The sequence below is a fragment of the Protopterus annectens genome, chromosome 7.part0, assembly GCF_019279795.1.
Source record: "Protopterus annectens isolate FY-2018-M chromosome 7.part0, PAN1.0, whole genome shotgun sequence".
Taxonomy (NCBI): domain Eukaryota; kingdom Metazoa; phylum Chordata; order Ceratodontiformes; family Protopteridae; genus Protopterus; species Protopterus annectens.
Genome location: NC_056739.1, coordinates 125,121,352 through 125,147,114, shown reverse-complemented (window position 1 = coordinate 125,147,114; position 25,763 = coordinate 125,121,352). Strand labels below are relative to the sequence as shown.

At 38.3% G+C, this 25,763-nt stretch overlaps 1 protein-coding gene across 1 annotated transcript in view; it reads right to left on the bottom strand.

Annotated features, from left to right (window-relative positions):
* Positions 1-25,763, bottom strand: part of UHRF1BP1 (UHRF1 binding protein 1) — a 1,147,688-nt gene that overhangs the window by 564,771 nt on the left and 557,154 nt on the right. Inside the window, exons 3-4 of the mRNA XM_044076560.1 lie at positions 19,316-19,354; positions 17,995-18,086 (exon numbers count right to left, since the gene is read on the bottom strand). Of these exons, the coding sequence (XP_043932495.1) occupies positions 17,995-18,086; positions 19,316-19,354 (131 nt within the window). The remainder of the gene's footprint in view (positions 1-17,994; positions 18,087-19,315; positions 19,355-25,763) is intronic.

Below are 25,763 nucleotides of genomic sequence, written 5' to 3'. Positions count from 1 at the left end.
GTGTTTAGTGAAAGTTGTTGGTTTACATTCCTGTAATCATTTTACTTATTATTAAATATTTTTATTAGTTTACATTGATGCTGGACAATCGGTGTACTCTTTAGAAATTAGAGTGCGCTTATACCCGTTTGATACTCCCCAGGTCCCCTCTAAGGTTTGGCTGCTCTGGTCACAGCCATCATTTATTTTGATATTTAATTTTTATAATTGGACACCCCTTTAGAAGGGTATGAAGACACTCTGATTGGTGTCAGTATTACCATATTATTTTGGGGAAGGGATACAGCTGGAAATCTGTGTCAGGCTTTCCCAGAAGTGTTTGGATGTGCGAGATTTAATTTTATATTGAGTGCGACTTTATCAGAGGTCTTAAACTGGGACACAATGCACTGAAGTGTGTAATAAGCAGTTACATTAGGGGTGGACAGAAGTACATTGTCCAGTCCCAGATTATAGAGTATGTTCCTGTTGTGAAACTGTGAAATATTGCTCCTGTTTACGTGACAGTCTCACACTGCAATCAGTAGTGAGGACTGTAGCTCCTTAGTGACTGATCCAGGATAGTGGGGGATGCCACATTTAATTGGTGGCAGTCCAGTGGGATATAGCTGAAAGTCACATATGCCTATGGTCTGTTTGTTCCTCCCATTGGGTGGCAGAGAGTGAATAAGTTCGCTGGTCTTAGGGGGGTTGCCTACTCTCTTCCCCTTTGGAGCACCCCTCATCAGTGGCTTCTATAAGCCTGCAACCACTGCCTCTCAATCAGAGGTATGATTTATTTTGATATTCAGTTTTCATAACTGGACACACCTTTAGAAGAGCATGAAGTCACTCTGATTGGTGGCAGCATTACTGCATTATTTTGGGGAAGAGACACAGCTGGCAATCTGTGTCAGGTTTTTTCAGAAGTGTTTGGATGTAGGAGATTTAAATTTACTTTGAGTGTGAGTGTATTAGAGGTCTTAAGCTGGGAAACATTACTCTGAAGTGTGTAATAGTGGACAGAAGTATACAGTCCAGTCCCAGGTTATAGAGAGTGTTCCTGTTGTACTCTTAGGGGAAAATTGTGAAATATTACTCCTGTTTAAGTGACGGTCCCACATTGGAGTCAGTATTGAGGATTGAAGTTCCTTAATTATTGATCCAGGATAGTAAGGGACATCACATTTACTGTTGACAGTCTGGTGGGATATTAGCCGGACATCACATTTATTGTTGGCAGTCTGGTGGGATATAAGCCGGACATCACATTTATTGTTGGCAGTCTGGTGAGATATAAGCCAGACATCACATTTACTTGGTGATGGTCTGGTGGGATATAGCCAGACGTCACAACATGATTAACAGATCTTTAAAATTTAACTTTCTGTACAGTTTATTTACTTAGGTTTTTACAATGCAAGACCTTTAATTACCAGACATGTTAATATTTTAGATATGCATACCTATCCAATATATTATACATACACTGCTATACAAATGTAATGTACAATCAAACATTACTTGCATGAGTATATCTGTACATAACATGTGTACACACACAAACTTTCTTTAAACCATCCAGATCTAATTTCGTTTAATAACACATGCATGAGTGCTCACACACACACACACACACACACACACACACACACACACACACACACACACACACACACACACACACACATAAGTAACAAAGCTATAAAGAAATAACTGCGATCAGACTCTATATGATTAGAGTAAGAGCAGATGATGGGAGAGGTTATCCCACAACACTGCTGCATGACATTTACATGTGGTTTGGAAGAGCACTAAACTGTATATTACACCTGCTTCTTAAAAAGGTAACCGGAACGGTACACTTTCTGTAAAACTGAAGTAATTCCCACTTTAAGCCCACCCTATACATCCAATTTATACTTCTGGCAAAAAGTGTGAATGAATGACCATGTGGAAAACTCAGCAGTACTGATGTAAGCTACAGTGGTAGCTGCTGACCTGGCGGAGTGGACCCTGACATCCTCCATCAGGTTTTCATCATACTCATCACAAACATCAGAAAACATTAAAAGTGAATAGTCACTTGCAATGGATCCGTTTGCTCACTGGGGGACTCTGCTCTCCTTTAAAGAAGAAAGCAACTGAATGATCTAATGGATTTTGTCCTGAGAGCTATGTGGATATCAAGTCAGTTATCTTAAGTAAACAAAGATGCCACATTAAGTAAAAGGACAGATTTCTTTTTAAAGGCACCCTCTCCTTGTGGAAGGCTGTATATAGCTCTTTACATATTAAAGTGTCCACTTCAAAAATTCTTGAAGCGTAAGTTACCATTACTAGAAAAACAGTCTTATAGGATAATACCGTAGGTCAAAAGAAGTGGTGGAAGCAAAGTAAGATGAGGTTAATTTTTAAATTACAAAATTCAGATCCCAAGCAGAATCCAATTACTGTTTGCTTAACTACTGCATTTATGGATAAAAGAGGTTGTGCAAGTGAGCAACAGAAAGACAGACGTATGTACTTCTGTAGATGAACAAGCAAGATCACAACACAAGGCCTTAGGCATCACTTCAAGATGCTGGCTAGTCACTTCTATAACTTCTAATAATTTTTGTTCTTTAAAAGACCTTCTATGTCCGGCCCACAACCAGTTTGCAACCTTAAATCTATAAAAAAGACAAATTTTACATTTTTACAATTAATATTAATTTTGTTTGCATTTCCAGAATGCACTGACAAATTCTGGTCATCTTAGGTAGGATTCGCCATTTACACGTAACTTCATTCATTTTTTTTTATCTCGCCGATTCTTGTGTTGCGAGATGACGTCACACAGTCATCACATATCAGTCAAAAATGCCAGTGAGCAGAGAAAGTCGGCGCCTTGAAGTTTCAATATGAAACTATTGTAGTGTGCTACAGCTACATGTACTTTACTTCAGACCGTGCAAATCTTGTCTAATTGATGATCGGATAATCATGAGTGGTAAGCGTAAAGTCGACGCAGAAAACCGTACATTCCAAAGTCGGTGGGAGGAGACATACTTGTTTGCAGAAAACGGTGGTAAGCCTCAATGTGTTGTCTGTTTGCTAGTGACAACTGTCGCAAAAAAATACAACTTGGGGACATTATGAAACTCACCATAAGAAAAAGTATGACCAGTACACGGATCAAGCCCGTTTGATCGTTTTTAATGACTTGAAAAGCAAGATGAATAAGCAGAAAGACATTATGCTTAAACCCTTGACCAGCCAAACCCAAAGTGTCATCGCATCTTATGCTCTCAGTCTTGAACTGGCCAAAAGTAAGAAGCAGTTTACAGATGGTGAGATTGTAAAGCGTTGCGCAATGGAAATGGCCACAGCATTTGGCGATGAGAAGATGAAAAAGAATTTTGAAACCGTTTCTCTTTCTCATCAGACAGTCGAGCAGGAGAGTAGCTGATTTGGATGAGTATGTTGAAAAAAAAAATTGAAAAACATAATCGATCAATGCAAGTACTTTTCGTTGGCACTGGATGAAAGTACTGACATTGCTGATATCAGTGAGCTTGTTATTTTTATTAGAACAAGTGATGATAATTTCACCGTGAATGAAGAACTACTGGAGATAGTGCCAGTGAATTTTGGTACGAAAGCTACTGACATTTACAATACACTGATGACAGCAGTGCAAAAGTACGGTGGATTTGAAAAATTCTCAAGCATTAGAACTGATGGGATAAAAGCGCTGGTAAAGGTGGCTTGGTAGGACTTTTGCGGCAAAATGGAATTGACTGTGTACACCTGCACTGTATTATACACCAGGAGGCCCTTTGCGGCTGTTATGTCAAACTTCACAACATTATGAACACGGTCATAGCCATCATCAATATAATCCGTGGCGACAATAAAGTCCATCGACATAGGTTTGGGGAATTTCTCGAAGAGATTAAAACACAGTACGGGGGACTTACCTCTTCACTCAGATGTACGCTGGTTGAGCGCTGCCAAGTGCTTGATTCAGTTGTTCTCTTTGTGCATTCTGCACTCTGCAGGAAATTCATAACATAATGACAAATAACATTAATAAATCATTGCATTGTACTGACTCTACTGAGCATTCTTCTGTAGTACGGTAATGTGAAACATACAGGCCACTAGAGAATGAACGTTTATAGCAACAAATTACAAAACAGTTGCATGGGACTACCACATTTGACAGTATGTATGAATTGAAGAGTATTTGGCCCTCGAACTGAGCTCACGTAACATATGTGGCCCCAGACAGCCTCACAGTTTGACAGCCCTGTTCTATGTTTCCCTTTTCCTGGTATTAAAGTTTCTCAGATTTTTAGGAGAAGATTCCAGCACACCAGAACAATAAGTAAAACTATCGAATAACATGTATTTATTTATTTATATATTTGACATTTGTTGACTGGGTTAGTCCAGCTGGGCCGAAGCCCTTTTTCAGTGGAGACCCGGGGAGAAAAGCTCCGCAAAAACATAACAACATAACTACATAAACATAATACACAACTACAAAAATATAGTTACCAAGAGTAACAATAAACTAAGTTAAAATAATAGACATTAAGATTCTAAATGATTAGCAAGTACACAGAGTACAATTCACAGCATAAAAATCCAGTAGAGAAATGACAATTTAGTTTAATACTCTATGAAGGATAAAGATTCTTCAGTCTTTCACGTACAAATTACTAAGTAAGCAAAGTCAATATGACCGTTACAGGTTTTGTACTTTTCAAGATGAAAACAAGCACAAAAGAATATCAGGGACAAAAGAAAAAAGGTGTACTTATATTAATTGCTGAAGGAGCTGCAGTACAGATAGAAAACAAACAAAAAAAAAAGATAGTAACGGGTTACAGGCAAGGGATGAGGATTATGCCCGTATGTATTTATCTATGTATTTGTATTCTACCTAAACTGCTATTATGGACCTTAAAAAATTTTGGAAGGAGAAATTAGCTTTCATCAGGGAATATTACTTGTAGGTGGGGAGTGGAATTTGATTTGCAACAATGAGGATGTATCCAGGAGGCCTAGAAGGGAAAATATGTAATATTATATACAAAAGAGGGTAGATTTCTAAAGAAATTTATGAAAATATTTAGCAAGAAAGATGCAGATTCAGTAGTAGGAACTTTGAAAGAATTTACATATTATTCATCAAGGTACAATAAACTGAGCTAGACTGGACGCACGTTTAATTGAGAACTTTGATACATTTCCACTAACTATTTCAGATCATGCACCAATAATTACAAAGATAAAAATGCAGGGCTAGTAGTTTGGAAGCTAGGAGGGAAAGAACTGATAAAGATCTGGAAGGTCTTGTTTAACAGTATTTTAAGAGGAGGAGAAGTACCAACATCCTGGAAGAAAGCAGTGGTAGCTGTAATACCTAAAGAGAGTAAAGACTCACCAGATCCAGCTTCATACAGGCCCATTTCAATACTAAACCATGATTATAAAGTGTTTAAGTCTATAATGGCTAAACATTGCAAAAGTAAGGCCAAAACTGACAGATATGGATCAATGTGGCTGTGTGGAGATGGGGCAAACATATGGCAACATTAACAGAAGATTGATGATCCAGAGGGGAGCACAATGTAAGAAAATATCATTGTTGTTGGTGGGTCTTGATGCAAAGAAAGCATTTGACAGAGTAAGCTGGGACTTTATGAGCCGAGCAATGGAAGCATTTGCATTCCCTGATAAAGTTATAAGCTTCATTGGGAGGATATATGACAGAACAGCAGTGGAAATTAAAGTGGGTAGGATCCTCTCTGACAATCTCTGCTTAAGCAGAGGAACCAGGGAAGGGTGTCCTCTCTCCCCTTTGTTATCTGCATTATATTTAGAACCACTAGTAAAGAAAATAAGGGACTCAGAAATTCAAGGATACAATTGGTATGACAGTCAAGAAAAGCTGGCTTTATTTGCAGATGATATTATTTTATACACGACAAAACCAGAAAGGGGCACTACAGTGTTGTGCAACATACTGAGACAGTTTAGAATCTTTTCGGGATACAAAATTAATGACGTTAAAACAAAGGCAATAGCTGTAAATTATGTACCCACATAAGAATTGGTTCAGCAATATTCATACTTATGGGGACATGATAAAATGAAGTATTTAGGAGTATGGATTAAAAATGATTCCAGTGTGGCAGCTAAGGCTATGTGGGAAGAGACTACACAAAAGCTAAACTGAGAAAATGCAAACTCTGTTATATGGATATCAATATTAAGACACAAGCAGTTAAAATGTTTTAGTCCCTTTAGTCTTATACACAAGGGCAGGCATACTTATCAACCACAGAAGGTATGGATAGCAATTAATAAAGGCTGAATAATTTTATCTGGGAGGGGAAGACGTTAAGTGGGATAAACGTATTCTTCCAAAAGAACTGGAGTTGCGATTACCCGATTTAAAGTGGTATTTCGGAGCAACATAGTTAAGCCATCTATACATAACACAAGCAAAAAACTATAACTCAAAGTGAAAAGAGATGATGATGAAACAGGGGGGAACTCAAGAAACAAGGAGACTGGGGTTTTGGATGCAGACCTTTAAGAAGAATCACAATAACCATACAGAATATTACATTCACAAAGTAGAAGAAAAGTATTTTAAGAACTAAGCCAACATGGGAATGGAGAAGGTGATTCTGCCGATAGGGCTGACTGCAATTAGGGATACAGACAATAGGCAAAAAGGGGCTGGAATTTAATGGAGAAAACTGGCCAAGGAACACATATTGGGCGCAAAAAACGAGACAGGGAATGGTAATAGAATGGAAAGACACCAAGAATTTATTTGGACTGCAGGTTAGAGATTGCCTTACCTGTCAAGAACTGATATCAGAATACAGGCATAAAGAAAGAAATGGGGAGGGGGGTCCTAAATGAAAGACCAGCACTGGGAGAGTTTTTAGTAGAATTTGAACAGGAGTTGCCATTAAGAAAGGAATAATTAGTACAGCATATAACATTTTGCATGACAACTATAAGAATCAATCAGAGGAGGTTAGAAAGGATTGGGAAGAGAGACTGGATATGCAATTCATAAAGAAAGAATGGGAGGATGTATGTATGTATGTCTCCCAAATATGCAACAAAGTCTAGAAGATTTAGGCTCGTTCCTTGAAAGTGTTTACATAGGCATTTTTATAACCCAAGTAGATTCCATAGAATTTTTTCTCAGGTAGACCGCAAATGTTGGAGGTGTGATGTGAAAGAAAATGGTAACTGGAACATATTTTCTGAGAATATAATGAGTTGACACATTTTAAAGATTCCCTGCAGACTGCTCTGTTGGAGATGCTGGGTGAGCAAATTGGTGTAACTAAGGAAATTATTTTTTGAGTTGTGACACAGAACTGGAATTACACAGTAAGGCCTTGCTGAGTCTAACTATGGTAGCTGCCAAAAAAGCAACGACTAGAAAATGGAAATCAAAGTCTAAACCAACTTTACTGGAAGCAACGAATATAGTGAGAGAGAGAAAACAACTGGAACTGAGATCTTTAGAAAAGGGTAGGAGCAAATTATATAGGAAAAAATAGGAATTGTGGGATCAATACATGCAGAGGAGGAGGAACGAAGTTTAAAAGAAGGCAGAATGGTTGATTGACAATGACTGGGTATATTATAAGTGATATATGATGTTTGCAGCTACAATTGTGTCGTCATGGTTTGTAACGTATAATGTTTGCAGCTGAAACTGTGTCAGTATGGTTTCTTTTCATTTATATAAATGTAAGGTTCCCTGTGTTGTACATGATAATCTAATAAAGATGTTTCTTGTTTAAAATTAGATAAAAATACAGAATAATGAAATAAAGATGAGACACTGGAGCATACCCACCTACCTATTAAAAAGACAGGAATTTAAGGAATGGTAGTGGAAATTATCCAGGAGTTATTACGGAAGATAGAAAGTACTCCAGGAGTTATTACAGAAGATAGAAAGTACTCCAGAAGTTATAGCTACTGAGTGGGATGAAGTAAAAGTGGAGTTTAAAAATAGGGTAGAAATAAAAGAAACTGAGATCTGGTTAAGAAGTAATGAGTCATTTAGAGGAGCTGACAAAGTTTACAGTATCACAAAATAAGTGGAATCTCACAAAACAAGAAGAGATGCAATTGTAGAATGCTAAAGAGAAAATAAGGGAGCACCTGGATAATATGCATGAGTTTAGAAAGGCTGCTGTTAAGCAACTGTTTTCTGATAACCCAAGAGCACAAAACTTTTGGAACAATGACTCGGACAGCAGAAACTAGAAAGGCCTGCTGCCAAACTTAGGGAGCCTATAAGAATAACAACTAGAGATCCTGTAGAGGTATTACTGATGCTTTGGAAATTTTATGAAAATCTGTATAAAGCAGAGAAGTGGGGAAATCATGAAAAGGCACAGATGGAAATATTTATGGAAGACTTAATTATGCCAAGGTTAGAGGTAGATTAATAACAGTTAATATAGGAGGAGATGAGATAAATAACCAATCTGCTGAAAAGTCTCCAGGAACACATGGAATTCTATCGAAAGTTTGGAGGCCAGGAAGGAAGACAGTGATAAAGATCTGGAAGGGTTTGTTAACACTATTTTAAAGGAGGAGAAACACCAACATCATGGTAAAATGGGGGCTATAATACCTACATTCAGTAAAGATCTATCATATATAGTCTCACATAGACCCATTTCAATCTTAAACCATGACTCTATAAAGTGTTTATGTCTATACTGGCTAAAAGAATGGCAAAGTTGATGACAAAATTGGTAGATCTGGATCAATGTGGTTTTGTGAAGGGGAGGCAAACATTTGACATTAATAGAACAATGATGATCCAGAGGGAAGCAGAATGTAAGAAAATGCAGCTGTTATTGGTGGGTCTAGATAGAGAGAAAGCATTTGAACATTCTGAGACAGTTCCATGTTTTTTCAGGATATGAAATTAATAAAGATAAAAGAAAGGCTACAGCTACAAACTATGTACCCACACATGAATTGGTTCAGCAATACCCATATTTATGGGGACATGATAAAATGAAGTATTGATTAAAAGGATTCTGCTACAACAGCTGAAGATGTGCGGTAACAGACTAAACAAAAGAAACGAAAAATAAGCAACTGGAAGCTCTTGCTTATGGATATGGCTATAAAGAAGCAAGTAGTAAATACGTTTTTAGTTTCTCTAGTTTTACATAAAGGTAAGGCATGTTTATGAACCAGCAGAGAAGTTGCAGGTAGCAATTCATAAAGAGTGGAAGGATTTCATTTGGTTAGGGAAAAGGACAAGAGTCAAGCACAACAAATTAATCCTCCCAACAGAGCAAGGACGTTTAGATGTGAAGGGATATTTTAGAGCTACCCAGTTAAGGCTCATTTAAACAACAAGCAGAAAAGTACAATTTAAAGTGGAAAGGGTTGATGATGAACTTGGGGGGGGCATAATTCAGGAAATACGGAAAGAATGGTATTTTGGACACAGATCCTTCAGGAGAATAAAAAAAGTCATTCTGAATATTAGATTCAAAAAGTAACAAAGTATCCTAAGAACTAAGCCAACACTGGAATGGAGAAAGGAAATTATGTTAATATGGGTGACTGCAATTAGGAGTACACAGAATAGGCAAAAGGGGGCTGGAATTTATTGGTGGAAGCTGGCAAAAGAACCAATATATTGGGAACAAATAATTAGAGAAGGAAAGGTAATAGAACGGGAAGAGGTCAAGAAAAGATTTGGATTGCAAGCTACTGACTGCATTCTCTATAATGGATTGATAGAGTACAAACAAAGAGAAAGGGATAGGGGGATTCTAAATGAAAGACCTGGACTGGCTGAATTTTTAACTGAATTTAGAACAGAAGATGCTGTTACAAAAGAGACAAATAAGAGGGTATATAATTATAAGACAACTACAGAAATCGGTACTTTTCCATTATAGGGGCAACACTTCCAAACGAGCGCTTGCAGTCTGAACAGGTGCTTGCACTGATCTCACATATGCTGCTGAAGTGGGCCACACACACACACACTTATTTTCCTGTCACAGATAATTATTACATTTTAGCCAGAACGAAAAACTACCCTGCAATAGTTGTGTGCCTATTAATATCCACATATAAAGCACATTTATGAGTATTTGGAATTTCTCTTTCAAAACTCTCCAGTGACAACATGTATTCCGTAGTTGCTGCACTTCTGTTCATGAGACAGCACTTTTGAGAAATATGCACATTAGATGCAGTTTCTGGAATGGGGTCATGTTCACTGGGGATTTTCTTCACCTTTTCCCGGAACTAAGCAGCACTGCTTCAAATGATGATGTGAAACCGTATGGGTACCCTTTACTCTTGAAATTGATGCTGTTTGAGTAAAGGTGTTTTGTTTATAACATACTGGTTTAAGTTACCAGCGACACTACTGCCTATTTTGCTCCAGTTACACCTTGTAAAGAATTCTCTGGAGATAAAGCCTGGGACACCGATCAGGGGCTCTAAACGAGCAAATGTGAGCAACTTAAAACGTGTCTTAGACAATTTTTAGCAGATAGGTTGTGACGGGGAGCTACTCTACTCCCCCTGGAAAGCTGGCTGTTGTGTAGTTCAGAAATATATTTGGGACCTTTTTAATAAAGACGCAATATATAAACCTACTAGTAAGAAAAATGGGGTGGGTTGTCCCTAAATGTCAAGGGCAGTCTGGAGGTAGTGTCCACGGACCTCATTCTCATTGTGGTTAAAACAAAGTGGCACTATAACTCTTTCCAGAGCTTTCATTGTGTGATTGAGTAAATTCACTAAGTACAAAATGCCTTTTAGAAAAGAGGGTACTTTTCCGATGTTAGCCTGATAACGGAAACCACTCATTAGAAGTGTTGCCCCATTAATGGAAAAGTACCCAGAAATCAATATAAAGAGGTTTGAAAAGATTGGGAAGAGACATTAGACTGGATAATGCAATTCACAGAGAAACAATGGGAGGACATATGTACGGCTCCCAAATATGCAACAAAATCTTGGAGATTTAGGATTTTTGCCTGAAAGTGTTTGCACAAACACTTGTATACCACAAGCAGATACCAAAGATTTTTTTCCTAAGGTATATGGCAAATGTTCGAAGTTTAATAGGGAAGAAATACAACCTTTGAGCATGTGTTCTTGAGTTTAATGAGTTGATAGACTTTAAAATTTCCCTACAGAATACTCTGTCAGGAATACTAGGTGAGCAACTCAGTAACCAAGGAAATTATTTTTTTCACTTGAGAATTGCTAGAATAGGCTTAATTGCCTAGACATAGTAAGGACCTGTTAGACTGAATTCTGGTGTCTGCCAAAATTATTAGAAAGTGGAAATAAAAATCTAAACTAACTATACTTGAAGTAGTGAATATTTTAACAGAGATAAAAGAACAGAAGGTGGGATTCTTAGAAATGGGTGGGAGTAAATTACATAAAAAAACATGCAAATTGTAGGAATAATACATGCAGAAAAATGTTTTGGAGGAGGAATCCTGTTTAAGAGAAGGCAGGGACTGAACAATTTATGTCGTGTTGTTTTGATTAGATGTTATATATATATATATATATATATATATATATATATATATACACACATACATACATATATATATATATATATATGTGTGTGTGTGTAGTGTATATATATATATAGATATATATATATATATATATATATATATATATGTGTGTGTGTGTGTGTGTGTATATATATATATATATATACACACACACACACATATATATATATATATATATATATATATATATATATATATATGTACACACCAATATATATCTATATCATGTGTAACATTGGTAAATAAGAACCTGTTAGTAAGGTTTGTTACATTTATTAAAAATGTAAGTTTGGTTATGTCACTAGTGACAATTGAATAAAGGTGTGGTTTAGACTCCCCAAAATCAGGGTAGCACCCCAAGAAGGAACACCATCCTTAAGTGGAGGGCAAAGAGAGTACCTTTTAGAAAAGCCTTACACATTTTCTGAGATACTAAAGACTGAAGGCTGAAACCTTGGTAGAAGTTGGATACGGCTGCTGGATGTATTTTGATAGAGGAGAAGCTAGATCCCGCATAAACAACAATAAATAGTAACATAAAGGGAATGGTAGCAGAGACAGGGTCTAAACCCTTCTGGAATGGCCAAAGGGAGAACTTTTTCCAATTTCCCTGATACGGATTATGAATAGAGGGCTCTGGGGAAGCAGTGAGGACCTGAACCACCCTTGGCAGGTATAAAGTGTTCCTGGCCTGCAAAGGAACAAAAGAAAACATGCAGTTAACTGGAGTGGCTGGATGTGTGACTGAGGTCTGCTGCATGGACAGGAGAGAAGAGGAGATCCATAAGGGGATCACGAAGCAGAGTCCCGACACACCTGCACTGGCTGGGTTTTAACTGAATCTAGAACAGAAGCTGCTATTAAAAAAGGGATAATCAGCAAGGCATATAAAACATGTAACTATATTTAAAAGAGTCAATCAGAAGAGGTCAGGAAAGCTTGGGACAAGAGATTAGATAAGCAATTCACATAGAAACAATGGCAAGACTCCCAAATATGCAAAAAATCTAGATGATGTAAAATGTTTGCCTGGTAGTGCCTTGCATGAGGTTTAAGTGAAGGCAGAAACTGAAAAATGTACATAATGTTGCTTTGATTATATGGTACAGAACAATATATATGATGTATAATGTTTATAAATGTGAACTTGTTAAATAGGTTTGATTACTTTTATCTAAATTTGTTTGCCTATGTCACAAGTACTAATTCAATAAAGGTTTTAAAAAAAGAAGAGCCTTTTCTTGAGGTGAGGCCAAAGATAGGAGAATAATAGTTGTTCAGGCCTGAATGGGGTTATGAGGATCACTATTGTTCTACTCCATCTAGCTTTCTGTAGAAAGATGGTGATCAGGGGAAGTGGTGGAAAGGCATAAAAAAAAGAAAGCCCCAGTGGCCACTAATGAATGACGGCTTCCTTTGGGGTCTGTCCCTGTGGAGGGATAAGGACAACTCACTGTACTCAATTCCATGTTGTTAAGCAATGGAAGTCCATCCCACCCACCCTAAAACAAACCATTAGCACATGTTTCAAACTCAACCTAATACTACACGTAACTTCCTCGTGACTTCCAAGTGGCTATGACCATGATCTCATCCTGACTAAACCGACCTTTCTTTCTATTTCTCTTCCATTGTCAATCTCTCTATCAATAACCCTGACAATTTCACCTTTCTTATCTCGGTCTCTTTCATCCCCACAATTGCCCCTCCAACTAACCTGCATTTTTAATCCTCTCCTACTATTGCGCACATTATCTCATACTGTCCACTACAGGAACTTTTTTTACTCATGTTTTCTTGATTATTTCTGCTTATACCCTTCCTCATCCAATATTTTCTGTTGGTCTCTAGTGACACCCTACCTTATATTAATGTCAGTATACAGCACCGGTGTGCATTAGCTTTGCTCTTTAGTGACACCCTACCTTATATTAATGTCAGTATACAGAACCGGTGTGCATTAGCTTTGCTCTTTAGTGACACCCTACCTTATATTAATGTCAGTATACAGAACCTGTGTGCATTAGCTTTGCTCTTTAGTGACACCCTACCTTATATTAATGTCAGTATACAGAACCTGTGTGCATTAGCTTTGCTCTTGTATCTCCAGCTATTATGTGTCAACATGTCTTTGACTTATGTAAAAATTTAACTTAAGTATATGATAAATGTTTTTACTATTCGTCTCAATAATACCTGCAAAGTAGCCTCTGCAGAAATTAGGATTTGTGCCTTGTTGGACTTCCCCAGTAAACAAAAGACAATAAACAATAATAAAGAAGTTGCTGCACTTGGTGTTGGTTGGGTGCAATTAAGTTGTAGCAAGCCTTCCCCCAACAACAGACAAACATTGGTGCCATATTTGGCTTGAGGGACCACTAGTGAGGCATCAGAATACATCTGCTGAATCTGCTGTCCCCCTGTCACCTCAACTTTTTAGCAAAGTGTTTTGCAAAAGAGAAAACATTGTGAGAACATCAGCTACTCCCACATAATCCTGGCCTTTTCACAAAGGGGGTAGGTTCGGGAGATATGCCACACTACTGACATAAAATCTGAGCTGTCTATGCATATTCAAAAGGTGCAAGATCTTCTCCCTCTTGCTCCAGGGGCTCAAAAAGAAATCTGGCAACTAATGGCTTGGTTAACTGCCACAATTGCGATCACTTGTTTTTTTAAGCACCTTTATTGAATTACCACTTAAGACATAGACCAACATACATTTATATAAAGAAAACAAACCATATTAACATGTTCCAGTTATAAACAAAATGCATCACATATATTCATTTATATAACTATCATCAATCCAGCATTACATGAATTGCTGAAGTCCTGCTTTCCCTTAAACCTCATTCCTCCTCCAAAACATTATTCTGCATGTACTGTTCCCATAATTTCCATTATTTTTTCTAAGTAATGTGCTCCTACCCTTTTCTGAAGATCTCACTTCCAGTTCTTTTATCTCTAACAATATTCAAAACTTCAAATACAGCTGGTTCAGACTCTGATTTCCATTTTCTAGTAATTGTTTTTTTTTTGGCAGCCACCACAATTAAACACAATAATGCTTTAGTAGGTTTAGGCAATTCAAATCCTATATCCCATCTCAAAGAAATAATTTCCTTAGTTATACCCATTGCCCACCGAATATTTCTGACAGAGTACTCTGTAAGGAATTTTAAAGCCTGCCAAGTCGTTACACTCTCAAAACATAAGCTTCCAGTTGCCTCTTTTTCCCCATCACACACCAACATATGCCATCTACCGGAGGAAAAATTCTTTCGAGTCTGATTGCAGTAAAAAAAATACCTGCTGAAACACTTCCAAGAAAAAAATCCTAAATGTTCTAGACTTCACTGCATATTTGAGAGCTATACACATGTCCTCATATTGTTTCCATGTGAAGTGCTTATCAAATCTCTTCCCAATCTTTCCTAACCTCTTCTTATAAAATTCCTAGAGTTATCGTGCAATATTTTATATGCTCTACTATCCCTTTTTAACAGCAGCTTCTGTTCTAGATTCAACTAAAAACTGTACCACAGCAGGTCTTTCACTTGTGATTCCCTATATCCCTTTCCCTATACTCTGAAATTAATTCCCGATAGGGAAAGTAGTCTCCCACTTGCAGTCCGAATGTTTTCTTGGTCTCTTCCCACTCCCATTACCTTCCCTCTGTATTTATTCGCTCCCAATACCTTGGTTCCATTGCCAGTTTTCTCCAGTAAATTCCAGCCATCTCTTGTGTACTTTCTGTACCTCTAATTGCAGTCGTCCTTACTGTCAGAATCTCCTTTCTCCATTCTCATGTTGGCTTAGTTCTTGGAATACTTTCTGCTACTTTATAGGAAGTTACTAGGCTATTGGCCCTGTGGCCCTTATAAGCATAGCCAAGAGTTTAGCCCATGTTTAGACAAGTCAGCACCCAAAGCCCCTGTCCAGCAGGGACACACCCTCTGCTTCCCATCCAGTCATTAAGGTTGCACCAAAAAAGGGAAAATGAGGTACACTGCTTGACGTGGAGGAGGAGTCTACTCCACAGACGGGGGAGACTCTGGGACACAAATCCGTCCCGCCAACAAGTCCCACTTCTATTATGAATATAATATATTTTCCTTAAGGATCTGCATCCAAAATCCCTTTCTCTCCTTACTTCTGGAATGTCTCCCCTGCTTCATCACAATTATCCCTTTCCACCTTGAATTACAGCTCCCTGCTTATGACAAGCACATAAGCCTTAGGTGTGTAGCTCTAAAATATCCCTTCAAATCGGGTCATCCTCAACTACCTTGTTCTAGTGAGAGGATCAACTTATCCCACTTGACTCTTGCCCTTTTCAACTCCCATACAAAATCCTTCCATCTAAGTATGATTGACAACGTCTCCACTGGTTGATAAAAATGTGCCTGAACTGTACATAAAACTAAACAGACTATAACATTTTTCCTGCTTGTATCTTATCCATATCCATAGGCAAGAGTTTCCAGTTTCTCACTTTTTTTGTATTATCTTTTATTTAGCATCTTCCCACATATCCTTAGCTTGTTGTTGCGTCTTTCGGCTTATCCCGGTTAGGGGTCGCCACAGCGGAACTCCAGTCCGCTAAGGTTTGGTAGTGGATTTTTACGTGCCAAGTTACCAGCCCTGACGCACAACCTTCAATGAAGGAATGCCCATTCACGCGTGCCTCCACACCGAAGACGCTCTAGCTGAGAATCAAACGGGACAAGGTCTTGCTGTGAGGCGACAACGCTACTACAGCACCACTACCGCGGGTCCTGCCGTAACAAAATCCTTTTTAACCCATACTCCTAAATACTTCATTTTATCAAGTCCCCACAGATATGGATATTGCTGAATCAATTCATGTTTGGGTACATAGTTTACAACTATTGCCTTTGCATTAATTTTATATCATGAAAAGACTTGAAACTGTCTCAGAATGCCCCACAACAGTGAGATGACCTTTTCTGGTTTTACTGGGTACAAAATATCATCATCTGCAAATAAAGCCTATTCCTCCTAACCGCCATACCAACTATACCCCCAGATTCCTGAGTCCCTCACTTTCATTGTCAATGGCTGTAAATATAATGCAATTAAAAAGGGGGAAAAGAACACCCCTATTTGGTTTCTCTGTTTCAGAATGCAACTTATCAGAGAGCAACTCTCCCACCTCAGTTCTTGCTTCTGATCCCTCACATACCCTTCTCAATCAAGCCTACCACTGTATCAAGGTTTAGGCTCCTGGCACTAATCAGTAATACGTTCATATTTTCCTTTGCTTGTTTCATCATGTTGGCATTGCCTAAAAAAGGCACTATGGGGTGGGCAAAGTCTTTGCCAATAAATGAAACCAGAGAAGGGACAGATGCAGACCATCACTGGCGAAGCAGTATGGTCTGTCAGTCGGGTCTATATTACCAATACAGTTTTATCGACACACGTGTGTCGAATGCACAGGCAAGCGAACAGCCACATCAACAAAGGCAGTAGGCCAATTACACACGACACCCATGATGTGGATGCTCGCTTACCTGTGCGTTTGAAACATATGTCGATGAAACAGTATTCGCATTTCAGTTTGTTCGAGTTGGTAATATAGACCCTGTCAGTCATATCTTCCTAGGCTAAAAATATTGGACCCCCTTTGAATGACACCAAAATTTAAGCCAATTATTGAAGTTAATTATTTTTTGCTCATATTGTGGCAGCACCGTTGGAGAAGGTAGAATGCTGCCCAATGCCACTCAGTGCTAGGCTTACACCAGCCTGGGGCACAAAGTCTGACAGCTCCATCACATCTCCCTTCATATACTCCAGGGAAGTACACCTCAAGTCACGGACACCGGCATGAGGTATAACAGAGTCATACTGGTTACTTGTTGTTCAAGGACTTGAGTGTATGTCTGATCTGACAGATCCTGGCACCAGACAAGTAACTAACCATCATATCTGCATGTCTTGCAATGGAGTTACTTATAACAAGAACATTTGGTTAATGCCTGCCTTACACACTCAGATCTGTGACTTTGAGACTCCTTTCGTTATGTGAGGAGGTAGGCCTAATTTGCAGAGTGTGCTTTGTGCCTGTGTTGTGTTTTGGAGGTCTCGGAGGTTAATCTTTAGAACATTAGCATATGTTGTATTATGTATTTTGATGGCCTTGAACAGGCATGATATGTGATGTACTAACAATGCTTTTGGTGTCTGAATTTACTGTGTGCGATATTTTTGCATCCAAGGACATTATATATGTACATTTCTCACACACCGTTTTATGCTGTTTGAATTACAGATCTTTGAACCCATTAAGTTAACTACAATAACTGAACAGAAAAAGTTAGAAAATTACATAAAAATGTATAGAACTTCATGTACTGACCTTTGACCAGCAGCAAGAGCAATGGGTGAAGGGCCATTTGGAGGTCGTGGTTCTTCACATGTTCTCATTTCAACTTCCACTTTGTCCAGATACTTAAAGAAAAGAAAAAGGGAAGTTCACAATGGCTGTCTTTCTCACACCTTCACACTCTATAACTCAGCCTTCCTCCCACAAACCTTGACTGAAGCTGCAGAGGATTATCACTAGTTACCGTACAGCATCACTTAGTACCACTGGGGGAAGAACCAATGGTTCTGTCCTGGGTCCAACATTACGTACACCTCTACCACAACAGGCATGACTGGTACTTACAATGATGTAAAATGGTACCCCCAGCACACAGCAACGCAGTGGTATTGGGTAAAGCAGGTTTAGGAGTTCATACCAGGAGTGACAGCTCCTGACAGCTGAAGCCCCACCAACAGTACATGTGCATAGCAGCACACATAGGTAACGCAAAAACTCAGCACACTCAGATACCCTGATGTGCACAGCAGCATACATAGGTAACGCACATAACCCAGCACACTTAGATACCCTGATGTGCACAGCGGCATACATAGGTAATGCACATAACCCAGCACACTCAGATACCCTGATGTGAACAGCGGCATACATAGGTAATGCACATAACCCAGCACACCTAGATACCCTGATGGGCACAGCAGCATACATATGTAATGCACATAACCCAGCACACCTAGATACCCCGATGTGCACAGCAGCATACAGACACTGCTGTGTGACAGCCAAAGGGCCAGCAGCAGAATCTGCAATGTGGCCCCTGTACACAACAAATTACTTCTCTCCTCCACCTTTCCCTGCCAAAGTGTTTCCACTACAACAACTGTAAAAAGTTTTAGGGTCCTTCATTCTTTGTAGCTTCTTGAAGAGCTCAAATGAGGAGCCAGGGGTCAATGAAGACAGGTAACTTCATAAGTTTTGTAATCAAGAGTGCTGCAGAAAACTAAACAAACCCCTAAGATGACTGTGTTATCAAGTACTGACTGACCGCACCCCACCCCTACCATACAACAGTTACATGCTTGTTTTTATTTGTAGAGCAATCTTAGTTGAATCTCGCATTCACTTCATCTTGTGCAGTACACCCAGAAACAGCAGGGCACTGATGTGCATATGTCTAAAATACAGCAAAGCTACTACCCAGCATGCAGTTATTCCTTACTGTAAAATAACTGACAGATGGCAAACAAACATCACAGGAACTCTGGACTTGTGAAGTGCAGGAGTATAAGACTGCAATTCTTGCTTTCCTTTAAATATTTTCATCATTAAAAAGGGAAAACAAAACTTTTATTACCAAACAAATTGGGTGAGTCTTCAACTTTGTCCACTGTATCTGTAGAATAAAGAAAAATTTCAGTCATCAAGGTAAGCTAGCTTTGAGGTTAAAGCACACTAAAACCAACACAATGGCATTGAGAAATGTAAAGTTACTCACCATGCAATCTTATTATCAAGAGATGTACCACAGAAGTACACAACACTCGCATCCCAATCCTTGCTTTTTGGCTCAGGATCTGGCCATAAAGCCAAGGAAATGGCTTGAGCATGTGTACAAATTACAAAACTGTAATCTCCAGACAGGAACTCTGAGGCTGTACCAATGTTCACTTGGTCATACAAAAATCATCTGAAATGCACTTCACCAAGTAAAAATGTGCCTCTGGAAAGCAACGCTGACCATACTGTAGAGGAACAGCAGGTATAAGGACGGTCATCAGAGAAGCACCAAGGGTTTGTGGAGGAAATCTACAGTTCAAAATAATGGCAAAATATCATCTTTCCCGTTTATTATTTGCTTTATACTTGGAGCAACTGGCAAAGAAAATAAGGAACTCACAAATTCAAGGATACAAAATGGTATGGTACTCAGGAAAACTTATCTTTAGTCACACATGATATTACTTTGTTGTTGATAAACTCAGAAAAGTACATTTTAGCGTTTTGTAACAAAATATTTTGAGACAGTTTTAAACCTTTTAGGGAATATTAAATAAATGATTAAAAGGACTACTGGTAAACTATGAATCCATTAATGAATTGGTTCAGGAATTCATAAGTCTATGTGGACCGTGAAATTATGTACTTTAGTGTATGGATTAAAAAGGACTCTGTTATGGCAGCTAACAATATGTGGAAAGAGAACAAACAAAAATACAAAAACTGAAAAGCTGGGAGCTCCTCATTATGGATAAGGATAATAAGATACAAGTAGTAAAAATGTTTACAGTCCCTTTAGCTTCATATGATGGGAGCTCCTCATTACGGATAAGGATAATAAGATACAAGTAGTAAAAATGTTTACAGTCCCTTCAGCTTCATATGATGGGAGCTCCTCATTACGGATAAGGATAATAAGATACAAGTAGTAAAAATGTTTACAGTCCCTTTAGCTTCATATGAAGGGAGCTCCTCATTACGGATAAGGATAATAAAATACAAGTAGTAAAAATGTTTACAGTCCCTTCAGCTTCATATGATGGGAGCTCCTCATTATGGATAAGGATAAGAAGATACAAGTAGTAAAAATGTTTACAGTCCCTTCAGCTTCATATGAAGGGAGCTCCTCATTACGGATAAGGATAAGAAGATACAAGTAGTAAAAATGTTTACAGTCCCTTTAGCTTCATATGATGGGAGCTCCTCATTATGGATAAGGATAATAAAATACAAGTAGTAAAAATGTTTACAGTCCCTTTAGCTTCATATGATGGGAGCTCCTAATTATGGATAAGGATAATAAGATACAAGTAGTAAAAATGTTTACAGTCCCTTCAGCTTCATATGATGGGAGCTCCTCATTATGGATAAGGATAATAAGATACAAGTAGTAAAAATGTTTACAGTCCCTTTAGCTTCATATGATGGGAGCTCCTCATTACGGATAAGGATAATAAGATACAAGTAGTAAAAATGTTTACAGTCCCTTTAGCTTCATATGATGGGAGCTCCTCATTACGGATAAGGATAATAAGATACAAGTAGTAAAAATGTTTACAGTCCCTTTAGCTTCATATGAAGGGAGCTCCTCATTATGGATAAGGATAATAAGATACAAGTAGTAAAAATGTTTACAGTCCCTTTAGCTTCATATGATGGGAGCTCCTCATTACAGATAAGGATAATAAGATACAAGTAGTAAAAATGTTTACAGTCCCTTTAGCTTCATATGATGGGAGCTCCTCATTACGGAGAAGGATAATAAGATACAAGTAGTAAAAATGTTTACAGTCCCTTTAGCTTCATATGATGGGAGCTCCTCATTACGGATTAGGATAATAAGATACAAGTAGTAAAAATGTTTACAGTCCCTTCAGCTTCATATGATGGGAGCTCCTCATTACAGATAAGGATAATAAGATACAAGTAGTAAAAATGTTTAAAGTCCCTTCAGCTTCATATGATGGGAGCTCCTCATTACGGATAAGGATAATAAGATACAAGTAGTAAAAATGTTTACAGTCCCTTTAGCTTCATATGAAGGGAGCTCCTCATTACGGATAAGGATAATAAGATACAAGTAGTAAAAATGTTTACAGTCCCTTCAGCTTCATATGATGGGAGCTCCTCATTATGGATAAGGATAATAAGATACAAGTAGTAAAAATGTTTACAGTCCCTTTAGCTTCATATGATGGGAGCTCCTCATTACGGATAAGGATAATAAGATACAAGTAGTAAAAATGTTTACAGTCCCTTTAGCTTCATATGAAGGGAGCTCCTCATTACGGATAAGGATAATAAAATACAAGTAGTAAAAATGTTTACAGTCCCTTTAGCTTCATATGATGGGAGCTCCTCATTATGGATAAGGATAATAAGATACAAGTAGTAAAAATGTTTACAGTCCCTTTAGCTTCATATGATGGGAGCTCCTCATTACGGATAAGGATAATAAGATACAAGTAGTAAAAATGTTTACAGTCCCTTTAGCTTCATATGAAGGTCAGGCATATTTTCATCAACCAGAGAAGATGAGTTGGGAAAAATAAAAAACAGGAGAAGATGTGCACCATAAATGAAGGAATTTATTTGGAAGGGGTAGAGGGCAAGAGTTAAGTGTGGTAAGTTATTTCTTCCAATAGAACAAGATGGGTTAGGATTATCTTATCTGAAGGGACACCTTACAGCTACACAGCTGATGCCTGTACACACAACACAAACAGAAAGCTACAAATCAAAGTAGAAAGGCGTGATGATGAGACAGGGGTGTCAAGAAATAAGGAGATATTAGGATTTTGGATGAAGAGAACAACAATCATACAGAGTATTACATTTATAAAGTAGAAGGAGGAATTCAAAGAAGTAAGCTGACAGAGGAACTCAAAAAGGAAGATATACTAATAGAGATGACCACAAGAAGAGGTGCAGAAAACAGACAAATAACTATGGAGTCAACGGTAAATGAGTGGGATAAGGTCAAGCAGAAGTTTGGACTGCTTTCCCTACCCAGGGACTGGTAGCAAGAGAATAGACAACGAGAAAGAGACAGGGGGGGGGCGCTATGAGAATGACCTACTCTGCATACATTTTTAGTTGAGTCTAAAACACAAACTACTGTTAAAAAGGGATAAGTAGCAGGACATATAAAACACTGTTAGGAATCAAAAAGATGAGGTTAGAAAAGTTGGGGAGCAAAGACAGAAAGGGCAATTTATAAAGGAACATTGGGATAACATCTGTATGACTCCCAAGTACACATCTAACTACAAAATGTTTAGAATTTTCACATGGAAGTGTTTGCATTGGTATTTTTATACCCTAAGCCAGCGGTCCCAAATCACTGGGCCGCAGACTGGTACTGGGCCATGGAGCACTTGGTACCTGGCCGTCAGGTAAGTGAATGCCTGTGTGAGTGTGTTTATGCATCTACATGTGAGTGAATGCGTGCATGAAAGCAAAAGAATGTGTGTGTGTGTGTGTGTGTGTGTGTGTGTGTGTGTGTGTGTGTGTGTGATCATAAGAGTGAGAGCGATGTGTGAATGAATCCAGGTATGAATGAGGAAGTGACTATGTGTGTATGTGTGAGATTGGGAGAGTGAGAGCGATGTACGAATGCGTAAGTGGGTGCGTGACGTGTGGGTGTGACAGACAGTGAGCGATGTATGAATGAATGCGCAAGTGGGTGTGTGGCTTGGGGTGTGACAGACAGAGCGATGTGTGAATGAATACAGGTATGAATGAGGATGTGACTGTGTGTTTGATCGGGAGAGAGTAAGAGTGATGTGTGAGTGAATGCAGGTATGAATGAGGGAGTGACTGTGTGAGAGATCGGAAAAGAGTGACAGCGATGTGTGTGAGTGAATGCGTGCATGAATGCAAAAGAGACTGTGTGTGTGTGGTATGGACGAAAGGTACACAAACCTCATTGCTGCTGCCTCCAGCGATCAAACTCACTCTTCACACTCTCTCTCCCCCTTTCACTCTGACTCACACACACACACACACACACACACACACACACACACACACACACAATATACCTCTCAACCTCTTAGTAGTGCAAAAAATCTGGACAAAGCCTAACAGAACGGGCGGACAAATAGGGACAGATTTTAAATATTGCTCTTATAACTACAGAAAGTTGCTAGAATAACAGGATTTGTCTTATGCATTTTTCTGAAGGATATGAGGTCTGAAATACAAATGTCTATCATTACTTAATGACTTCGATCCTCAGATCATCCCAGTGATTTGTCAGAAAATCACAAAGGTTATGAGGATCAGACCAAAACTCAAAGGGAAAAATCTGGACATTCTGCGAAAATCTGTACAGTTGAGAGGTATGTACCTCTCAGCCTCTTACTTAGATAAAATCTGAATAAAGCCAAAAATAATGGGAGGACAAAGGCCCACAATAGGGACCCCTTTAAGTACTGCTCTTACAAACTTCGAAAGTTGATAAAAATACAGGTTTTGCATTAGCATGAATTTTCTGAAGGGTATGAAATATGAAACTCAACTGTCCGTCATTATTTTCTGACTTCAGCCTCAATGATCTGCCAGTGATTTGCCAGAAAACAACAATTTTATGAGAAAAAGACCAAAAATATGAGGCAAAAATCTGGACATTCTGTGAAAATCTATACAATTGAGAGGTATGGTGCACAGATCCAAATAATAGGGAGAGATGTTAAAAATTGCTCTCTTAAACATAAAATCAGTAAGGTTGCCATTAGGTTTCCTTACCTTTCAACCATAGTAGATCAATGTTATGCTGTTAAACAGAATGCTTTTTTTTTGGTAATTATTGCCAACTGTCTTTTTATCGTTCTTTGGAGCTTTTCTCCCCGGGTCTGGCCTACTCGTTAAACAAATGTCAAATAAATAAATATCTACTTTATTATGCGTGCCACGAGATGGCTGGTCCATGGAAAATTGTCTTACATTGATTCCAGTCCTTGGTGCAAAAAAGGTTGGAGACCACTGCCCTAAGCAGACATCAGAGAAGTCAGAGAATTTTTCCAGTAGTACATAACAAATGTTGGAGGTGTGACGGGGAAGAAACATGCAACTGGGAACATGTTTTTTGGGAGTGTAATAAGTTGACAGATTTAAAAAATTCCGTACACAGTACTGTCAGAAATGATGGGGAAGCAAATGACTGCAGCCAAGGAAATTATTCTTCTGAATGGGACATATACAATAAGTAAACTGCATAGGCTTAGTAAGGCCTTGCTACATTTAATGCTGTTGGATGCCAAAAAACAGCTAGAAAATGGAAAACCAAATATAAAACCAACCACAAATGAAATAATGAATACTGTAAAGGAAATACAAGAACTGGAAATGGGATCTCTAGAAAAGGGATGGAGGAAATTACACAGAAATAAACAGAATCTGAAGGAACAGTACATGCAAAATAATGTTCAGGAGGAAGATGGATTTGAAGGGAAGGCAGGACTAGAGTAACTTATATACTGTTGTAGTGAATAATAACTGCTAAAAAAGAAAACATATGTATAATGCATGAAGTTAATAAAATAATTTAAAATGGTTTTCCTTTTATAATTACATGTGTACTAAGTCATCATTCAATGTGTGAGGTGAATGAAGGTGTTTAAAAAGACAATGAGGGAAGTATAAAAGGATTTATACCAAACAGGTAAACACAAAGGATCAAAATGGGGAATGATGCCAATTAAAGAGCAGTTGGAAAAACACTGCTCCAAACTGAGGAAATGACTCCCAATCCTGTCAAGAAGGAAAACAAGAATGCTTCATTGGTGCTAGGGAGTAAGGAAAGAAAACAGAAAACGGTGGAAAGTAACTGAATGGCAGTCAAAGAAGGATGAAGAAGACCTAGGACTACTAAATAAATACTGCTGCTCAGTAGTTAGAGGGTAAGAGACGGACGTTTTATCCAGACAGAACACTGGGGATGGTTGATTCCAGTCTATTCACAGATTAAAAAACTTGTAACAGATGTCGAAACTAAAGCTATACAAGAGAAAGAGGCCTGTTGGAACTTACCCTTGAATTCAAAGACAGCTAAAGGGAAACTTGGCGGTACCATTAACTAACATTTTTAACAAACCATGGAAAGCTAATAAGTCTCATAAGACTGGGAGAGAGCAACTGTGAACTCGCTTCAAGAAAAGTGAAACAAAGACAGAGGTTGAAAGAGGCTGAAACCTTGCAAACTGTCAGTCTGTTGTTAAAAGTAGGGAAATAATGGAATGACTGCTGAAAGAATTTCTGACTGACTGGAAGGCAGTATGGCTTTAGACTCAAGAACAGCACAT